Source organism: Saccopteryx bilineata, chromosome 4, assembly GCF_036850765.1.
Source record: "Saccopteryx bilineata isolate mSacBil1 chromosome 4, mSacBil1_pri_phased_curated, whole genome shotgun sequence".
NCBI lineage: Eukaryota > Metazoa > Chordata > Mammalia > Chiroptera > Emballonuridae > Saccopteryx > Saccopteryx bilineata.
In genome coordinates this window covers 223529661-223550483 of record NC_089493.1, presented here as the reverse complement: position 1 = coordinate 223550483, position 20823 = coordinate 223529661, and the positions used below count along the sequence as shown (strand labels likewise).

The following is a 20823-nucleotide window of genomic DNA, read 5'->3' as shown; positions in this document are numbered from 1 at the left end:
AAAATTGCTCTTCAGGGTTTAATAATTCAAACTATCTTTTTCTTATAGAAAAATACCATTAATTATGGCTGGGTACTCAGGATAGTTCCAAAATGAGTGTAGTTGCCTTACCTACCCACCCCTTTTCTGGTTTCAGTGTTTTATGTTTTTAGGTATAATTAAATATTTCCAGTGAAAAATAGAAAGTAATGGATCTGTGTTGCTAAAAATTAAACAAAATTGAATATGAAAATTAATTAAATTTGATTATATGTATTTGAGAAAAAACAGGTTGATTAAGGAGAATAAAGAAATAGACAAAGACTTCTCTAAGTCTTCTGAAAGTGCCTGTTTTACATGGAACTTAATTTAAAATTTATATCTTCCATTTCCTTGGAAGAGGCATATTGCAGGTATTAATCTTCTGCCACCAATCATTATCAAGGCGTTCTTTTGAGAGAGAGACAGTGAGAGGGAAAGGATGGATGGATGGATGGATGGATGGATGGAAGGAAGGAAGGAAGGAAGGAAGGAAAGAAGGAAGGGGAAAAAGAAAAAATTATTCTAAAGATAACTGGTTAAAAACAAGGAGAAGGAGGAGGAAGGATGTTAAAGAGAACATGCACGAGAGAAAGGGACTGCCCAAGATGAAATAACTGCACTACAAGACAGTAGATTGCTTACCGTAAGGTCCCTGTAAGGAAAGACGGGAGCCAGGGAATAGGCTGGGTCAGGCAGCCCCTTGTGTGTGTCAGCCGTCGGTGGCCACACTAGCGAGGAGCGGGAAGGGGGAGAAGAGGACTGTGAAGATGGTCGGGAAGCAGGGACTAAAGGGCATATATCCCTGACTGGGAGGCTCCTTCATTTAGCATTTTAATAACCTTTAATACTTACACGTACTTTATTTTATATCTATTCATAGCCTAATTTTCCTAAAGAAGCTTGAAAGCCTAAGAAAATTTACATTATTCTCCTGTTTATATGGGAAGTAAGTAGTAAGCGGGGATAAAAGTACATTTAAGCATAATTTTTTTTTCAGTTATTCAACAAATTAGGTTCTTATCTAGGAGTAGGAAAAAAACATTGGACAAAGCAGATAAGCTTTCTTAGAGCTTCTGTTCTACTGAGGGAGCTGGACAGACATGTCAGATGGCAGTCAGTGCAATGAAGAAATCTCTGATGATGTCTCATTTAAATAGAGACCAGAGGCAAGGCTAGCGTGAGCCCTTTAGATTGGAGGGGCATTAGCCTACAGAATAGCGAGCGTCAAGGCCGGGGCGGGAACCTGCTTGGCTCATTCCCCAAACACCAAGGTGCCCGTGTGGCTGGAGCACAGTAGTGAGGGGTAAAACTGTAAAAGATGAATTGGGGAGGGGAAGGGTTCATGTTGGGCTACCACGCCCAATTAGAGATTTTGGGTTTTACTCTAAGGGAAATGGGAAACCAGTAGAGGATTTTGAGCAGAGTGGTCTGATGCCAACTACTGTATGGCAAATTGACTAAAAGTGGATACAGGTAGAAGAGAGGAGTTAGGAAGTTATAGTGCAGGAGTCCAGGCAAGAGATATTATGACTTATTTCCAGTCTATTATTTTTTTAATTGAGGTGACACTGGTTAACGTAATTATACAGGTTTCAGGTGCCCAGTCCATTATCAGTAGTAGAATAATATACCTTTGTAAACTGATGTTGTACAAAACTCATATCAAATATCCATAGAATTTAAAAAATACCTTATGTATTTATTAATTTGTCTGTGCCTCAGGAAACTGTGTATTCATTTCTCATATATTTATCAATAATTTTCTTAAAAGCACTTCAGCTTAAGCTATTTTTCAGAAAGCTCATTGATCTTTGTTTAAAACCATTTTTCATATTTTTTCTTCTGGCAAATCTAATTACATTTTAAGAAAATCTTATCTTTCTAAGAAAAGCTTATCTTATTAGTGAAGACTAAAGGTAACTTCAGGATTCTAAATAGAGTGACTTAAATTTAAAAGAGTAAGGGGTAAAAATGCAGACCTGGATATATGTGGTGGTCTCCTTAAGAGAGAAAAGGTTATATTTCTTCCTGACCATATATAAGTAGATAAGGCATCAGACTGGTAAGGCAATGATGCAAACTATGTACATTTTAAGGGAATACCTAAGATAAACAAAAAATAGGAATGATAATATATAGTATTTAATTATTAGTCAATGTTCTAGTCATTGTTCTAAACCATGGAATAGCCACTGTTATTTCCATTTTATTGATAAGAAAATTGAAGGCCAGAGATATTAAGTAACTTGCCCAAGGCCAAACGGTGAATACTGAAGGAGGGATCTGAATTTAGGCGGACCAGGGTCTCTGACCCTTCAACACTGCACTTGCTTTACTGTAGTTACTCAACTTCCCAATACATTTCAGACAGTAAAAACAAAATAGGCTATACTAATTTGCAACCCCACCTAGAGGGGATGAGGATTCCCTTTTGCCATTTGCAATAGCATGGATGGACCTAGAGAGTATTATGCTAAGTGAAATAAGTCAGACAGAGAAAGGCAAATACAATGATTCCACTTTTATGTGGAATCTAAAAAAAAAAAACCCAACACAAACAAACAAAACAGAAACAGACTCATAGATACAGAGGCAAAAGTTGATGGTTGCCAGATGTCAAGGGTCTGGAGGCCTGGGTGAAAGAACGCTGGGATAACACGTACAGATTGGCAGTTAGAAAACAGTCATGGGATGTCAAGGACAGCATAAGAAATACAGTCAATAATATTGCAATAACTGTGTATGGTGGTAGGAGGTGATCACTTTGGAAGTTATATAAATGCCTCATCACTGTGTTGTATACCGGAAACTAAATATCTTATGTCAACTGTAATTGAAAAAAAAGAAAATAAATAAAATAAAACCAAAATGGTTTTATGTCAGTGTTTTTCAACCACTGGTCTTCATACAACATCAGGGTGGTTAACTCTTTTGTGAACTGGCACAAAATTTCCGGCAGTCTGGCACTGGTTTGTAGATAGGGGGTTAAAAAAACACTGGCTATGTAGAATGCCTATCCAAACCCTCCACTGAGATCCTGACAATGAGGGTTTTGCAATTTAATTCACTAGCAATTAAGCATTCTTTTTTTGTTTTTTAGTGAGAGGAGGGAAGGCAGAGACAGACCCCACATGCTTCCCAACTGGGATTCACCCTGCAGTCCCACTAGGGGGCGATGCTCTGCCCATCTGCAATGGGATCCATTTTTTTAGTGCCCGAGGTGAAGGCCATGGAGCCGTCCTCAGCACCCAGGCCAGCTCGCTTCAATTGAGCATGAGTGGAGGAGGAGGAGGAGGAGGCGGCGGGAGAGAGAGAGAGAGAGAGAGAGAGAGAAGTAAGAGGGGGAGGGGTGGAGAAGCAGATGGGCACTTCTCCTGTGTGCCCTGCCTGGGAATCAAACCCAGGACTTCCACACGCCGGGCTGATGCTCTACCACTGAGCCAGCTGGCTAGGGCTTAAATTTTTTAATACAGTACTATAATATATATCCATGGAGATAAATCTTACTGTATATAGTTTATTTTCTAATACTGGAATTTTAAAATTAGATAGGTGTGTGTGTATATTGTTTTATCTTAAGATTGTAAGGTAGAAAATGTGCATCATGGGAAAATATAAACAATATTTAAAGAAAAATGATTAAACAATGCTTATTAATCAGCTAACACATAAGGTGAACGGATGACTAGGAACAGGCTAGGATATACTGTACATAGTTCCCTAAAGATATTGTATCATTTAGCTCTAGAGTCAAGAAGATAAACAGAATGCCAGATAGCACCATAAAATATATGGAGGAAAACTCAGAAATAATCTCCCCAACCTTAATCACTGTACCTCATTAAACAAAAGGCTAAAAAGTTAATCAAATATGATGATCTTCAGTAGGCTTTTCATTGGAAATGGGGAGGGGTGGGGAAAGTTCTACATAAGGAAAAGCCAGGGGAGGAAGCTATAAAGAAATGCCGATATAAATAAGCATATATTCATCTTGGGCAAACAAGTGTGTTAGGCTTGCTTGCTTGTACTTTGCCTGATTGGTGCATGAGCACGGGGCAGCACCACGTGTGTCTAGTCCATGTAAGGCTGCTGGTGCTTGCCCTCAGGGTGGCACCTTGTAGATTGCGGATTGCCTGTGGCCATTGGGAGCGGCCATTTTTTGCTATTGCTTTCCAGAGAAGGGGTCTTCCCTCGCCCTCCCTCCCCCCTGCTTGTTTGCTTGTCAGCCCTGAGAGAGAGAGAGAGAAGTGGTTTTCTCTGCCTGCTTGCTCATCTGCTGTTGCAAGACTCTAATAAACGGAATGGCCCACCATTTTCTGGCTCCACAGTTCCTTTAACGTCCGCCTGAATCCAACATAAACCTGCAAGGCCATGGCCACCAGCTTTACAATTCATAAAACTACAAAGATGATAATGAGAGAGAGACTTACAAATATACATAGTTGTATATACACCTTTTTTGTTTGTTTGTTTTTTTAGGTGAGAGAAAGTGAGATAGAGAGGCAGACTCCCACATGGGCACTGACCAGGATCCCTATCTGGGGCTGATGCTGAAATCAACCAAGCTATTCTCAGTGCCTGGGGCCAATTCTCGAATCAACTGAGCTATCTTCAGGGCCTCTAAGGCCAAAGCTCAAACCCATCAAGCCACTAGCTGTGGGAGGGGAAGAAGGAGAGGGAGGGAAGCAGATGGTCGCTTCTCTTGTGTGTCCTGACCAGGAATTGAACCTGGGATATCTATTTGCTGGGCTGATGCTTTATCCACTGAGCCACCAGCCAGGGTCTACAGATTTCTTTCAAAAACAGAAATGAGGAAAAGTAATAGGGATTGGTGGTGCCAGAAAGTGGCAGAGATATGACTGTGTTAATTACTTCGAGATAAAGGAACCAGCAAATGACGACTAAGACTCTGATATTAAAAATATACATCAGGAGCCCTGACTGGTTAGCTCAGTTCGTTAGAGCAGGATCCCCACATGCCAAGGTTGCAGGCTCGATCCCCAGGTAGGGCACCTATAAGAATCAACCAATTAATGCATACATAAGTGGAATAGCAAATCAACATTTTTCTCTCCCCTTTCTGCTCTTTATCTAAAATTAATGAATATAAAAATATATATACATTAGAGAAAAAAACATCAAAGAAGTGTTCAAATATATAAGGAAGTGATATGAAATAAAAAAGGAAAGGAAAGGACAGTGATAGAAATTAACTGTAAGGATAGTTAAGACCCTGGAATAGCCTTTAGGTAAAAGAAGGAAAGACTTTGTAGTGGAAAGGAGATACAAAGTATTCTCTTAATTTCTTGATTTTCAGAGACATTTCTTTCACATTTATATACATTTTAAACATATATATCTTATGTTGTGCTATCTTTTTCTTTCACCTAAATCTATCTACAAATTGATGGTACTCTTTGTAGCTGATGGCTCTTTAAAACAGTGGAAGAATAGCCTGGCCAGGTGGTGGCGCAGTGGAGAGAATGTCGACCTGGGATACTGGGACCCTGAGGACCCAGGTTTGAAAACCCGTGGTCACCGCATGAGCATGGGATCATAGACATGACACCATGGTCATGGCCTGAGTCTAAGGTCGCTGGCTTGAGCAAGAGGTCACTGGCTCAGCTGGAGCCTCCCAGTCAAGGCACATATAAGAAGCAATTAGTGAACAACTACAGTGCTGCAACTAAGAGTTGATGCTTCTCATCTCTCTCCCTGTATCTCTGCTTCTTTGCCTCTCTGTCTCCTCTCTAAAAAACAAACAAAGCAAAACATTGGAAGAATGATATTTAAATCATATTGAATTTAAAGTAGTCTGCTAATTTAGATAGAAACTAATAGTTCTATATAATTCCCTATGAATTTGACATTTGATGATAGCGTTATTTTATTAAAAACTGCTAGCTTCCATTATCCAAAGGTTGCTGTCCCAGACCTGCAGTTATGCTTGTAGGAAACTAGTAAAGCAGAGAGCACAGAACAATCTAAAGAATCTTGGAAGAAATGTTCAGAGCATCAGATTAAGGGACTGGCTAACACTGTACAAAGTTAGAAGTCTCAAAGTGGATGAAATAATCAGGAAGGGAAGTGCTGACATTTTAGGAAGGCAGAAAATCAAATGATAAATCATACCTCTGAAGTTATGAACTTGAGTATCTTACGTGGCTTGCTCTATAGCCATATCCTGATTGTGAATTTTTGAAGGAAAAATGGCTATAACTGAAGGCCAAAGGAACCTGAGGAATATCCTCACCTTTCAGATATGGATTTGACTCACAGTTAAAGGAATTACTCAAGGTTATAAGCAAGTCAGCAGGGCCTCTGACTACTTTGTTTATTCATTCTCCAGCATTATTACAAATAAAGATTTACAGAATTATTGGACATTACTTACCAAGCATAGTAGGGTAAATATCCACAAGAGAAACCACATCTGATAATTGTACGTTGGCCTTAATTCCCGGTCCCATAATCAAGAGTGGAACATGGGCACTAGCTTCGTACATGCTCATTTTATAAAACTGACGATGTTCCATGGCCAGCTCTCCGTGGTCTGAAGTGTATATGACAATAGTTTTCTCAAGAAGATCTAACTGGCGAAGAGCCAAAATAATTTCACCTACAATATGATCAAGATAAATCTTAATTAGCTTTTAGTTAATGTTTTATTCTATCATAATAAGTTTATAACAGTTCTGTCCTATAGGAGTTTTTCAGGATGCTTAACATCTGAATATTATCTACTGCTCTTAAGTAAGTAATACCATGTGCCTGTTCCTCAGATGATAAACAAGAGAGAGGAAGCAAAAAATATAATACTTATAGGATAGTTTCTTTATTTGAAGGTCATGCTATTATGCTTTCTTTGTTTCTATTGAATAGGAGAAAAATTTTCCCCTTTAGTGACTCGAACGAGAAAAGAAAGACGTCTGGACAGCAGCACCACACATGTCTCAGGTAATAAAAGGGTCGATACCACACTGACCCGCAGTTTTTGCCCAATGGGAGGTGGTAAGAGGGGTCAGAACTCCTCTGCTACCCTTTACCAAATCCCCAATCACCAGATCATGCCCATGAAGGTGGCAGAGGGTTAAGGAAATCCCATCTTTGAAGGGCTGAACCAGTACAGACAGCATATGAGTGTGGTCAGCACAGTCTGGGACAGGGAACACCTGGACAGTAAAATTCCTCTGATCAGTCCCTGTTTCATAGTGTCCTGAAGCTTCCTCCTCATTATCATTAAGAGAATCACAGAAAGGCAGAGTCTGGAGAGAAGAGTCATCCTTACTTTGGCAGTTCCTCAATCTGGGATACAGAGGTCTGGATTTTATTTAAAAACAAAATTTTTTTTTTTTTTTTTTAACAGAGACAGAGAGTCAGAGAGAGGGATAGACAGGGACAGACATCAGGACGGAGAGATGAGAAGCATCAATCATTAGTTTTTCGTTGCGCATTGTAACACCTTAATTGTTCATTGATTGCCTTCTCATACGTGCCTTGACCACGGGCCTTCAGCAGACTGAGTAACCCCTTGCTCGAGCCAGCGACCTTGGGCTCAAGCTGGTGAGCTTTTGCTCAAACCAGATGAGCCCTTGCTCAAGCTGGCGACCTCAGGGTCTCGAACCTGGGTCTTCCGCATCCCAGTCCGACGCTCTATCCACTGTGCCACTGCCCGGTCAGGCTGGAATTTATTTTTAAAAACAATAAACAAAAACCACAGGTGATCCAGAGGTTCAGACAGAACCGAAACCCAGGGCTTTGTAGAGTTATTACGGAATTCAGACCACCATCAGGATCTTTCAGCTGGACAACTGTGATTGCTTCCTAATTGGTCTTCTTGCCTGAACTCCTCTCTCCCTTCCACAGTATTCTTTGTGCTACTCTGGTGGGTATCTTTCTAAAATATCTAATCATGTCACACTCCATTTAAACCTTTTTGCATCTTCTCATTGCTTAGATCTTTAGCATGACACACAAAGCTCCTGTCCACTATCCAACCCTTAACTTTCATATTCCTAACAACTTAGTCCCCTGAACTAATAATAATTAGTTTAGACTTTCTTGCCTCAGTACGTATTCTGCCTTCTGTGTCCAATGCCTTTTCTCCGTCTACTTGGCAAATTGCCATTCTTCCTTTGTGACACAGCTCAAGCATTTCCTCCCTGGTGAAGCATTCCCCAGTCGTCCAGGTAGAGTGAATCACTCTGCCCTGCAAGAGCCCACACTTGTACACGACTGTGGTTACAACAGCGTATTATAATTGCTAGTAAATGTTTACTGAGTTCTTACTGTGAGTAGGCACTATGGATGCAAAGCTAGGTACCTAAAATTCAATGTTGAATAAGACTGCATGTCTCTGCCTTCCTGAAGCTCACATTCTTCACGGAATATGGACAATGAACAGGTAAATAGACAAAATAATTAAAGATTATACTGTAAGCAAGCAAAGTATAGACTAGAGTAGGGTGATGGGGCTGGTATATTTACTTAGAGTGGTTGGGAAGATATTCCTGAGTTGCTGATAGCCAACAGCTAAAGACTGACAATAGCCAGCCATGTAAAAAGCAAAGGGAAGGGCATCTCTAGCAGAGGGAACAGTGACTAACAGGCCCTGAGGTAGAGTACATGCCTAAAGGGTTTTTAATTCATACGTGATTTTTTTATAACATTCAATTTAATACTACCAGTGCCCGGCATAGTGTCTGATTGCTAGGAGGCACTAAATGTTTGTTGAACAAGCATTGTGAACAGTCATAAATACTATATTGTGATCAAACCAGCTGCAGATTTCACAGCAAGGATATGATCTATTTCATAACCTTTGTAACTTGAAGTGAGCTGCTGCATTTTTTTTTTCCTGAAGAAACTTCAAGAGTAGTATTCCTACAGCAGTAGTGTATACTATTTCACTTTAGTAGATATGGATGAATGGATAGCTACAAACATTCAAGAGAGATTCCCAGGGTGCAGATGGGTGACAATCACTAACATCAGAAAATATATAAATGCAATTCAACATTTACATAGATTTAAGGATTTAAAAACTTAATTAAAATCTTACTTGCATTTTAGATTAAGTAATTGGAAAGTCCTCAAGACTCCTTTCATACATATTATACTTGCTATATTATAATTTATCCATATGACTGTTTTGCTTTCTGTTTTATACTTTTCTATTTTTGCTCAATGAATGCTTTTTTAAAAATAGCCATTCACTTGTTTACTCCTGAGGTTTACTTTGTATGGAAAAGGAGCTACCTATACTTCACTAATGCAATTATGTTCTATTCCAATGTGCAACAAAAGAAATGATAATGGTTTTGTGAAAAGAACTTATTATAGAAATGGATATATATATATATATATATATATGTATTTTTTTGACAGAGACAGAGACAGAGAGAAGGATGGATGGGATGGACATACAGGAACGGAGAGATGAAAAGCATCAATTTTTTGTTGTGGCACCTTAGTTGTTCATTGATTGCTTTCTCATATGTGCCTTGACCGTGGGGCTACAGCAGACTGAGTGACCCCTTGCTCAAGCCAGCGACCTTGGATCTAAGCTGGTGAGCTTTGCTCAAACCAGATGAGCCCATGCTCAAGCTGGCGATCTTGGGGTCTCAACCTGGGTCCTCCGCATCCCACTGTGGAGGACGCGCTATCCACTGTGCCACCGCCTGGTCAGGCTAGAAATGGATTATTTTTTAAAACTGGTTTCTCTACCTAAAGTGGAAATTGTCATAATCCTTCAAGTGAGTAGGCAAAACATTTTCTTTATAATCATCTTATAGAGACAGGTTTGGCTTTGAGCTAAGTTAGGGAAGAAAATTCAAGATGATTCTACACCAGAATATACATGGGGAATCTGACTTCACCTTTAGTTAAGCCTTACTCTGAAGGGCCTAGTGCAAATGGATCTGTTTTGCAATTATAATAAGTGACAAGATTCTACAACTAAACAACTTCGTCTCCTAGAACCTAAAATGTCTTATAGTTACCTGTCATATGTTTACCTGTGTTTGGATGAATACAGGCACACTTCACATGTGTTTCGGGTACGGTTCCATACCACCATAATAAAAGTGAGTATTGCAATAAAGTAAGCTGTAATCTTTTTGCTGGGTGGAGGGTCTTCCCTTTAATTTGTAAAAAACACAACCCCTGTGAAACACAATAAAAAGAAGTATGCTTGTTTTGCTTTTTTTTTTGTATTTTTTTTTTCTGAAGCTGGAAACGGGGAGAGACAGTCAGACAGACTCCTGCATGTGCCCGACCGGGATCCACCCGGCACGCCCACCAGGGGCCATGCTCTGCCCCTCCGGGGCGTCGCTCTGCCGAGACCAGAGCCACTCTAGCGCCTGGGGCAGAAGCCAAGGAGCCATCCCCAGCGCCCAGGCCATCTTTGCTCCAATGGAGCCTTGGCTGCGAGAGGGGAAGAGAGAGACAGAGAGGAAGGGGGGGGGATGGAGAAGCAAATGGGCGCTTCTCCTATGTGCCCTGGCCGGGAATCGAACCCGGGTCCCCCACACGCCAGGCTGATGCTCTACTGCTGAGCCAACCGGCCAGGGCCAAAAGAAGTATGCTTGTACTGATTACTGATTAAGACTAGTAAAGTTTTTTTTTTTTTAATTATTTATTTATTTTAGATTTTATTTATGCATTTTAGAGAGAGGAGACAGAGAGAGAGAGACAGATAGAAAAGGGAGGGAAGAGCAGAAAGCATCAACTCCCATATGTGCCTTGACCAGGGAAGCCCAGGGTTTTGAACTGGCAACCTCAGCGTTCCAGGTTGACGCTTTTACCCACTGCTCCACCACAGGTCAGGCAAGACTAGTAAAGGTTTTGTTTCAAGCAAATGACATTGCCTTCAATGACTCTTTCTTTGTGTATTAATAAATCTAAGCATTTATTAACTTATTAATAACTAAAATAGAAAAGGCTTTTGTTCTACTATTAATACAAATTATCTAATTTTTATACGTGGCAAGAACCTCATAATCCTAAATCTAAGCAACTGATACAATAAATTATCTTGCCTGACCAGGCGGTGGCACAGTGGATAGAGTATCAGACTGGGATGCAGAGGACCCAGGTTCGAGACCCCGAAGGTCGCCAGCTTGAGCACGGGCTCATCTGGTTTGAATAAAGCTCATCAGCTTGGACCTAAGGTTGCTGGCTCGAGCAAGGGGTTACTTGGTCTGCTGAAGGCCCACAGTCAAGGCACATATGAGAAAGCAATCAATGAACAACTAAGGTGTCGCAACGAAAAACTGATGATTGGTGCTTCTCATCTCTCCTCCCTACCTGTCTGTCTGTCCCTATCTATCCCTCTCTCTGACTCTCTCTCTGTCTCTGTAAAAAAAAGAAAAAAAGAAAAAAAAAAGAAATTATCTCAAGACGTTCACACAAGTCAACAACCAGAATAATCACAGTATCTTGGAAAGATATTATACTTTTCTTCACGTAATTGCTAATTATTATACCACCTACCAAGCATGGCATCTGTCTCCGCACACATAGCATAATAAAAGGCTCGAATATTCTTAATTTCTTTTTCTGTAAACTTCCCAGTGCAGTTTTTTGTATAAGAAGAGTAATAATCTATAGGGTGCATTTCTGATAGAGGCAACCATGTTGGGGCTTTGATGTCATCAAAAGACACCTAAAAAGAGAAAAAATAAAAGTAGTAATGTTCCTGTCATCCAAGTATGTGTGGTGAACTAGACATATCTACTTTAATTATTTAGGATAGTAGAAAATTGTGAACAGAAAATGGTAAATCAAATACATAAATTAGAAACAAATTGTTAATATTCCTAGTAATAACAAAATGTATATACTAGTATCTGTATACATACTGAGACGGTTGTGAAAATTATTTTAAAAATTATACATGTCAATGAAAATAACATGAGCTACACTGTTGGTGGGAATGTAAAGTAGTACAACCATTATGGAAGAAAGTATGGTGGTTCCTCAAAAAACTGAAAATAGAACTACCTTATGACCCAGCAATCCCTCTACTGGGTATATATCCCCAAAACTCAGAAACATTGATACGTAAAGACACATGCAGCCCCATGTTTATTGCAGCATTGTTCACAGTGGCCAGGACATGGAAACAACCAAAAAGCCCATCAATAGATGACTGGATAAAGAAGATGTGGCACATATACACTATGGAATACTACTCAGCCATAAGAAATGATGACATCGGAACATTTACAGCAAAATGGTGGGATCTTGATAACATGATACGAAGCGAAATAAGTAAATCAGAAAAAAACAGGAACTGTATTATTCCATACGTAGGTGGGACATAATAGTGAAACTAAGAGACATTGATAAGAGTGTGGTGGTTACGGGGGGGAGGGGGGAATGGGAGAGGGATAGGGGGTGGGAGGGGCACAAAGAAAACAAGATAGAAGGTGACAGAGGACAATCTGACTTTGGGTGGTGGGTATGCAACATAATTGAACGACAAGATAACCTGGACTTGTTATCTTTGAATATATGTATCCTGATTTATTGATGTCACCCCATTAAAAAAATAAAATTATAAAATAAAAAAAAAATAAATAAATAAAACCATTGCTACCCAAAAAAAAAAAACAAAACAAAACAAAACAAAAAAACAAAACAAAACAAAAAAGAAAATAACATGAGCTATATTGGGTTTTATTCTAGTACAGAAAAAGGGTACAAACAGTTTAATATAGGTGTGTGATCAATTCAGATTTCAGAATCAACAACCTAAGGATGTAGAACTCCTTTTCTCCAACAGTTCACCAGTAACAATGGCAGTATCTAGTGAGATAGCCAACTGTTTGTTATAAACAAATACATTTTCATATATATAAATTCTTATAGTTTTGGTGACAAATATTAAGATTTAAGTCATATATATCTTTTAGTCACATATCTTTAAAAATTTAAGTATCTACTTACAATATTTACTTAAAAATTATTTGAGCCCTGGCCGGTTGGCTCAGTGGTAGAGCATCAGCCTGGCATGTGGATGTCCTGGGTTTGATTCCCAGTCAGGGCACACAGGAGAAGCACCCATCTGCTTCTCCACCCTTCCCCCTCTCCTTTATCTCTCTCTTCCCCTCTCGCAGCCAAGGCTTCATTGGAATGAAGTGAATGACTAGAATGACTCCGGTTACAATGGAGCAATGTCCCAGATAGGCAGAGCATCTCCCTCTTGTGGGCGTGCCAGTTGAATCCTGGTCGGGCACATCCGGGGAGTCTGTCTCTCTGCCTCTCACTTAAGAAAAATACAAAAATAAAAATTATTTGACTTGTTTCATTAGGCTAGTACTAACTATAGACGAATTTTTTAAAGATAGAATCAGAACTTTTTAAGATGTAATGTATTTGGAACTTTGACAATATTTTCTTTAAGATAGGGTGCATTAAATAGTGCTTCCGATTAGAGTTTTTAAAGTAACTTAAATTTTATTTAAAAAGACACATTTCAAAACACAAGCGGTCCTCCCTTGACATGGTTCAGATATGTACAGATTTCAGTTATCAAGTTTTGGTCAAATAAGTTTGTAAATATGACATATATGTTTGTTCACTTATAGTTTGCATTGGGTGTGGGGGACAGGCTGTAAGCAGGCAGGATCCTTATAGCCTAAGGCTTAGTTTTAAAACTAAGCTTTCCCCCCCACACCCTTGACTGTTGCGTGATGTGGGGTGGTACACTCTCATGAGGAATCCCATTATGCCTCAGATAAGTGACTCTGTATCAGAGACTTCCTTGTTTGTATATTGGATTAAAGGTTTTGATTGCTACACTATAAAATGGGGCAGAGGAGCCCATGCTGGAGGAGAGCCGAGAAAGGCCATGTGGAGGAAAGGAGAAACAGCCAAGATGGCGGAGTGCTGAAGGAGAAGCCAGTTTGTGCAGAGTTTGTGCAGAAAGAAGGAGATGGGGAACAGAGGTGAATAAGGCTGGTGAGGTAGAAACCTTTGATTCTAGGAAACTCAGATAAGTCAGTGGCTTTGGGAGCCCTGAATGAAAAGGGAAGTGTTTTCCCACTGTGTGTATTTCTTGCCCACTAGGTGCAAGCTAGGATTAAAGATAATAGCTCACCAGTTCTTGCCTGTATTGTTTCATTACCATCTGTCTGAATCAAATGCGAACCTGCATGGGCCAGGCCGCTGTGATGGTGGCTGCGGCTACTGGCCCTACTTCAAGGTATATTAACTGTGAGTTATTGCATAAAGTACAAAATTTCACATTCATATGCTGCTAGCTCTTTAGTCTACAGATCACTATATGAATGAAAGATGTGTATCAGTGACTAATCAGGCCATTTCCTTCAAAGGGTGTGGTCACTGCACATCTTTTAATCAGTATACACACAGACAGCAAAGTGTCTAGTTGTGCTGTCTCCCTGTCTCCCAGTGATAAATCCATGTGACATTGTATAAAAATAGATACTCAAAAGAGGGAATTGGTTAACAAAGATGAATATACAATAAAGAAGTAAAAATTGGTAACACTGGAAGTGAAATGTGAATCAAACATTAACTGGACATATAAAAGAAATAGCTGATATGGGAATGTTGACACTGCTAGATATGGAGCCAGAGGAACTTGAAGACACACTCATGCATACAAATGAGGAAGATTACTGAGAAAAAGTATGAACATGTCCTAGATAAAGTGACAGTGACAAAAATCTTCACATGAAAGGAACTCTCAGAAATATATTACAATATTGAGAGTACAAGGGGGAAAATGTCAGAAGGTAAGCCAGATTTGGAAAGGAATCTAAGAATCTAAGATAAGGGTCGGGAACCCTTTTGGCTGAGAGAGCCATGAACGCCACATATTTTAAAATGTAATTCCCTGAGAGCCATACAACGACCCGAGTACGTTATGCATTATCCAATAAAAATTTGGTGTTGTCCCTGAGGACAGCTGTGATTGGCTCCAGCCACCCGCAACCATGAACATGAGTGGTAGGAAATGAATGGATTGTAATACATGAGAATGTTTTATATTTTTAACATTATTTTTATTAAAGATTTTTCTGCGAGCCAGATGAAGCCATCAAAAGAGCCACATCTGGCTCACAAGCCATAGGTTCCCAACCCCTGATCTAAGAATATGCCAAGATGTGAAGATAATTGCTCCATATCTAAATTATACAATAAGAAGGCAAGCCGTGTACAAACTACTCAATGTGTTGTTGTTTTTTTAACAAAAAAGCAAAACACTAATTCTCTGTGTTTCTAGTTACAATGCATTAAATAAATATTAGTTTCACTGTTTTTCATTTCCCTATACATTTAGAATCCCAGATAGAATAATTTTAAATGTTGTGACAAATGTTTGAAGAGTACTAAAGAAACGGTCATCTTCCCAATGGATTATTAAGAGCTTTGTACAGTTTCATCCTGCATGGTTATTTTTGTGACCCTGACCCGTGCAAAGTAAATACTGCCTGAACTCCTTGGAGAATGTCTTTCATTTTCTCTTTTGATAGACATATTATATGTAAATGTATTCAATTCAGAAGAGGTATCTAAGTTCTAACACTTATTTTATTTCTGTAAAATTGCCCCTTCAGTTTTAGTAAACCAGTTATTGGTCAATTTGCTTTAATGTGAATATAAGTATTCAAATTTTTAAAAGTGGTAATAAAAGAAACAGTGAGTAAATAAATACAAGTAACCTACAGATATCACATTAACTTCTGGTATTGAGCACATAGTGTACGTACTTTTTTAAGCCAATAAAGAGATGTGTGAAATGTTGAAGATCCAAAATTTTCTCCTGAAGATGGTGAAGGGTAAGGGTGTGGCAAATTTAATCCCAAATACAGAACAAATGGTTGAGTGTAATTAATTGCTCCTTTTCTTAACCAGTTTACCGCTCTGTCCGTATTCTTCCAGTCCTCTTCCATAACTCTTACTTTAGTCTTTTTAGGGATAAGATTAACCATAGGTCTGCCTTCTTGTCTGAGTAAAAAAGCAACATCTCTTGTCCACGCTTCCACACGATTGCTGGGGAGGCAATAAAAACAGGTATACTCAAAGGCATTTAAAAAGTTTTAAAAACTAAGCAAAAGATAAGAAAGCAATATGGAAAACTATTTTCTTAAAAAACTTGACAAAGTGTTTACAAAGGAAAATTTGGTTTCACGTTTGAAATTGAATCAACATATTTCACCTTATTAACAAAATAAAGATGAAAAAACATCCACTCATGGGAGAACTATTACAAAGGAAAGGAAATTTTTTTAGCCAGACAAAAATATCTGCAAAAAGTTTAGAACAAATGTTAGGTTTGATATTTGCTGAAAATTCATCTTTGAGATTAGGCAAGGAAAACAATTTTTAGGGTCAGTCATGTAAATGTTCAGACTAGTAGAACTGGGTCTCATTAAGAAATTTATTAAGTATTGCAAATTCAAAAATGTAGGGAACCACCCACCTAACCTTGAACTCTCTCTGACTTGGGTTGGAGAACTTTAGTTTAAAGCCCTGAGTGAATGTCTCTTGGATGCAAACACCAAGAAGCTGTGTGAGTGATCTTTGTGCAGACACAAAGGAATGCATGTGCACGGGCTTTAGATAATTAGCCTAGAGGTTCTAGATTGCCCCTTCCTTTGTGCTTGTTAATTAGCAAAAGAAAAAGAATGTACAGCTAGTGCTCGACTTACGACCACGATTGGTTCCGACAGACCAGTCGTAACACGATTTGGTCGTAAGTTGAGTAGGCTATATGTACAGTACTGTGAAATGATGTTATAAAAATCTTTAAGTCATATTTTATCATAATTTTCTTTCATTATTGTTATATATCATAATTTTCTTTGTTCATTTTATGCCATTTGTATCATCTCTACACCATTTTGTTTCTAAAATTTTTTAAGAATCTTTTTTTAAAATTTTATTTATTCATTTTTAGAGAGGAGAGAGAGAGAGAGAGAGAGAAACAGAGAGAGAAGGGGGAGGAGCTGGAAGCATCAACTCCCATATGTGCCTTGACCAGGCAAGCCCAGGGTTTCGAACTGGCGACCTCAGCATTTCCAAGTCGATGCTTTATCCACTGCACCACCACAGGTCAGGCCAGCACCATTTTGTTTCTTATTTTTACATTCGTCAGGTTTAAGTAAAACACTGCATTACCAGTACAACTGGTTTAATATTTGCAAAGACAATTTCCTCTTGGTAGACATCTTGGGAAGAGTTTGATGAAAAATATCCAAGACACAAAACACAAATTGCTGTACCGAGTCTGGGATAACAGTTGAAATGGTGCACGCGGAGATGGTAGTGCTGCTGGAAGCTGGTCCGCACTGTCGTACGCCCAGCTGGGCAACGCTTGCGCTGCCAGATGCGGAGCAGTCGTGGCTAGTGATTGTGGTCGTAAAGTCGAATGGTCGTAAGTCGCAGAACTCGTAAGTCAATCAATATTTGTATTATAAATTTTATAAAACTTACTATTTTAGGGCTTTCCATATGCAAGATAGAATTAATTAGAATCTGTTAGATGTAATCCACCAAAATTCTACTTTTCATTATTTATATTTATCAAAACACATTGAATAAATACTAGAAAATTTTTATTTTTATCATGGCTACCTAAATTTCTTTACCTGTCTTCACAAGGCAGATACAAGTTCTATTTTAGTTCACCTATGGGGCACGTCAGTCATTTTAGAAAGTTTGAAATTTCCCTTATATGGAATATTATGAGTTTTTTTTACAGAGAGAGAGTCAGAGAGAGGGATAGACAGGGACAGACAGATAGGAACGGAGAGATGAGAAAGCATCAATCATTAGTTTTTCGTTGCGACACCTTATTTGTTCATTGATTGTTTTCTCATATGTGCCTTGACTGTGGGCCTTCAGCAGACTGAGCAACTGCTTGCTCGAGCCAGCGACCTTGGGTCCAAGCTGGTGAGCTTTTGCTCACACCAGATGAACCCGCGCTCAAGCTGGCGACCTCGGGGTCTCGAACCTGGGTCCTCCGCATCCCAGTCCGAGGCTCTATCCACTGCACCACTGCCTGGTCAGGCTGTTATGTTTTTTTGTGTGTGTTTTTTTAAAATTTATTTATTTATTTATTTTTATTTTTCTGAAGCTGGAAACGGGGAGAGACAGTCAGACAGACTCCCGCATGCGCTGGACCGGGATCCACCCGGCACGCCCACCAGGGGCGAAGCTCTGCCCACCAGGGGGTGACGCTCTGCCCCTCCGGGGCATCGCAACCAGAGCCACTCCAGCGCCTGGGACAGAGGCCAAGGAGCCATCCCCAGTGCCCGGGCCATCTTTGCTCCAATGGAGCCTCAGCTGCGGGAGGGGAAGAGAGAGACAGAGAGGAAGGAGAGGGGGAGGGGTGGAGAAGCAGATGGGCGCTTCTCCTGTGTGCCCTGGCTGGGAATCGAACCCGGGACTTCTGCACGCCAGGCCCACGCTCTACCACTGAGCCAACCAGCCAGGGCTCTTATGTTTTAATATAAAATATTATTTGTTTCTAAATTGGTAACTGAATTTTTAAAAACTCATTTCTTTTTTTTTTATTAATTTTATTTTTTTAATGGGGTGACATCAATAAATCAGGATACATATATTCAAAGATAACAAGTCCAGGTTATCTTGTCGTTCAATTATGTTGCATACCCATCACCCAAAGTCAGATTGTCCTCTGTCACCTTCTATCTTGTTTTCTTTGTGCCCCTCCCCCTCCCCCTTTCCCTCTCCCATTCCCCCCTCCCCCCCATAACCACCACACTCTTATCAATGTCTCTTAGTTTCACTTTTATGTCCCACCTACGTATGGAATAATGCAGTTCCTGGTTTTTTCTGATTTACTTATTTCACTTCGTATCATGTTATCAAGATCCCACCATTTTGCTGTAAATGTTCCGATGTCATCATTTCTTATGGCTGAGTAGTATTCCATAGTGTATATGTGCCACATCTTCTTTATCCAGTCATCTATTGACGGGCTTTTTGGTTGTTTCCATGTCCTGGCCACTGTGAACAATGCTGCAATAAACATGGGGCTGCATGTGTCCTTACGTATCAATGTTTCTGAGTTTTTGGGGTATATACCCAGTAGAGGGATTGCTGGGTCATAAGGTAGTTCTATTTTCAGTTTTTTGAGGAACCACCATACTTTCTTCCATAATGGTTGTACTACTTTACATTCCCACCAACAGTGTATGAGGGTTCCTTTTTCTCCACAGCCTCTCCAACATTTGCTATTACCTGTCTTGCTAATAATAGCTAATCGAACAGGTGTGAGGTGGTATCTCATTGCAGTAAAAACTCATTTCTTAATTGATAGGTTAGTTTGCAGGTGCTTGCCTCAACAAAACATAAAAACAAGCTTCTTAGAAATATCCAAGATTGCCTGACCAGGTGGTGGCGCAGTGGATAGAGCATTGGACTGGGATGCGGAGGACCTGGGTTCGAGACCCTGAGGTCACCAGCTTGAGCGTGGGCTCATCTGGTTTGAGCAAAGCTCACCAGCTTGGACCCAAGGTCGCTGACTCGAGCAAGGGGTTGCTCGGTCTGCTGAAGGCCCATGGTCAAGGCACATATGGGAAAGCAATCGATGAACAACTGAAGTGCCCCAACGAAAAGCTGATGATTGATGCTTCTCATCTCTCCGTTCCTGTCTGTCTGTCCCTGTGTGTCCCTCTCTCTGACTCTTGCCCTGTCTCTGAAAATAAATAAATAAATAAATAAAATAAAAAAAAAAAGAAATATCCAAGATTGCTTCCTAAACATTATGCCAAATAAATATACTGTATATGGGTTGAGAAAAAGTAGAAGTACTGCATGTAACTTATCAAGCAGTTAGAAAAAATAGATTAAAAATTTTGAAAAATCAAAAACTTTTAACTCAGCTAATAAAAATATATCTAGTTTATAATGGATAAGGAATTTGTATAACTATTAGCTTAGACAGCTTAGATCATAGTTAAAATTGTTCTTATAATAAGAAAGATAGAGCTGGAAACTGTTTAAAACATGAACCTGCAGAAACACATAGGGTACACACTGGAGGTAGGATTTTAAAAATACAAAGGTTTAGTGACAGGAGAAAATTATAGTAGCTTTGGTTAGCTACTACTATATCTTGGCACATTGTCATATTCCTTTCTAAACTTATTCTAAAAGAATAAAAGACAAAAATGCTAGAAAATTCAGAAGTATTTGGAATCTAAAACATCTTTTATTTTACTAAATATCTTGTTCTAGGAAAAAGTAACTTTTCTAAATAATCTTAGTTTTAAAGAACACATAGGCAGCTATTTTATTCTTGTTATATTTTTCGGGTTTTTGTGTAGTACTCCAGCCTGCTGGAACTACCAGCGTCACATGGAAGAAACCTACTCAAGCCACAAACTTATGTCAAGAGGAAGAGGGGGAGGCCTGCCAAAGGAGGCAAAGAAGACCTGAATTTCCTTTTCCCTTAGCTTTTATTGATCAGAAGCAGAACAGAAGTAACAGGATTACAACGGAGAGAGATCTGGTGATAAGGGGAAAGAATGACTAATGGATTTTTTTTTTTTTTTCTGAAGCTGGAAACGGGGAGAGACAGTCAGACAGACTCCTGCATGCGCCCGACCGGGATCCACCCGGCACGCCCACCAGGGGCGCCGCTCTGCCCAACAGGGGGCGATGCTCTGCCGCGACCAGAGCCACTCCAGTGCCTGGGGCAGCGGCCAAGGAGCCATCCCCAGCGCCCGGGCCATCTTTGCTCCAATGGAGCCTTGGCTGCGGGAGGGGAAGAGAGAGACAGAGAGGAAGGAGGGGGTG

At 39.8% G+C, this 20823-nt stretch overlaps 1 protein-coding gene across 2 annotated transcripts in view; it reads right to left on the bottom strand.

The window, feature by feature from the left end:
• ARSK (arylsulfatase family member K) overlaps nt 1-20823 on the bottom strand; it is a 50451-nt gene that overhangs the window by 4676 nt on the left and 24952 nt on the right. For both annotated transcript variants that reach the window (XM_066273840.1, XM_066273841.1), the window contains 3 exons: nt 15765-16047; nt 11515-11686; nt 6416-6640 (listed from right to left, as the gene is read on the bottom strand). In XM_066273840.1, coding sequence (XP_066129937.1) covers nt 6416-6640; nt 11515-11686; nt 15765-16047 — 680 coding nt within the window. The remainder of the gene's footprint in view (nt 1-6415; nt 6641-11514; nt 11687-15764; nt 16048-20823) is intronic.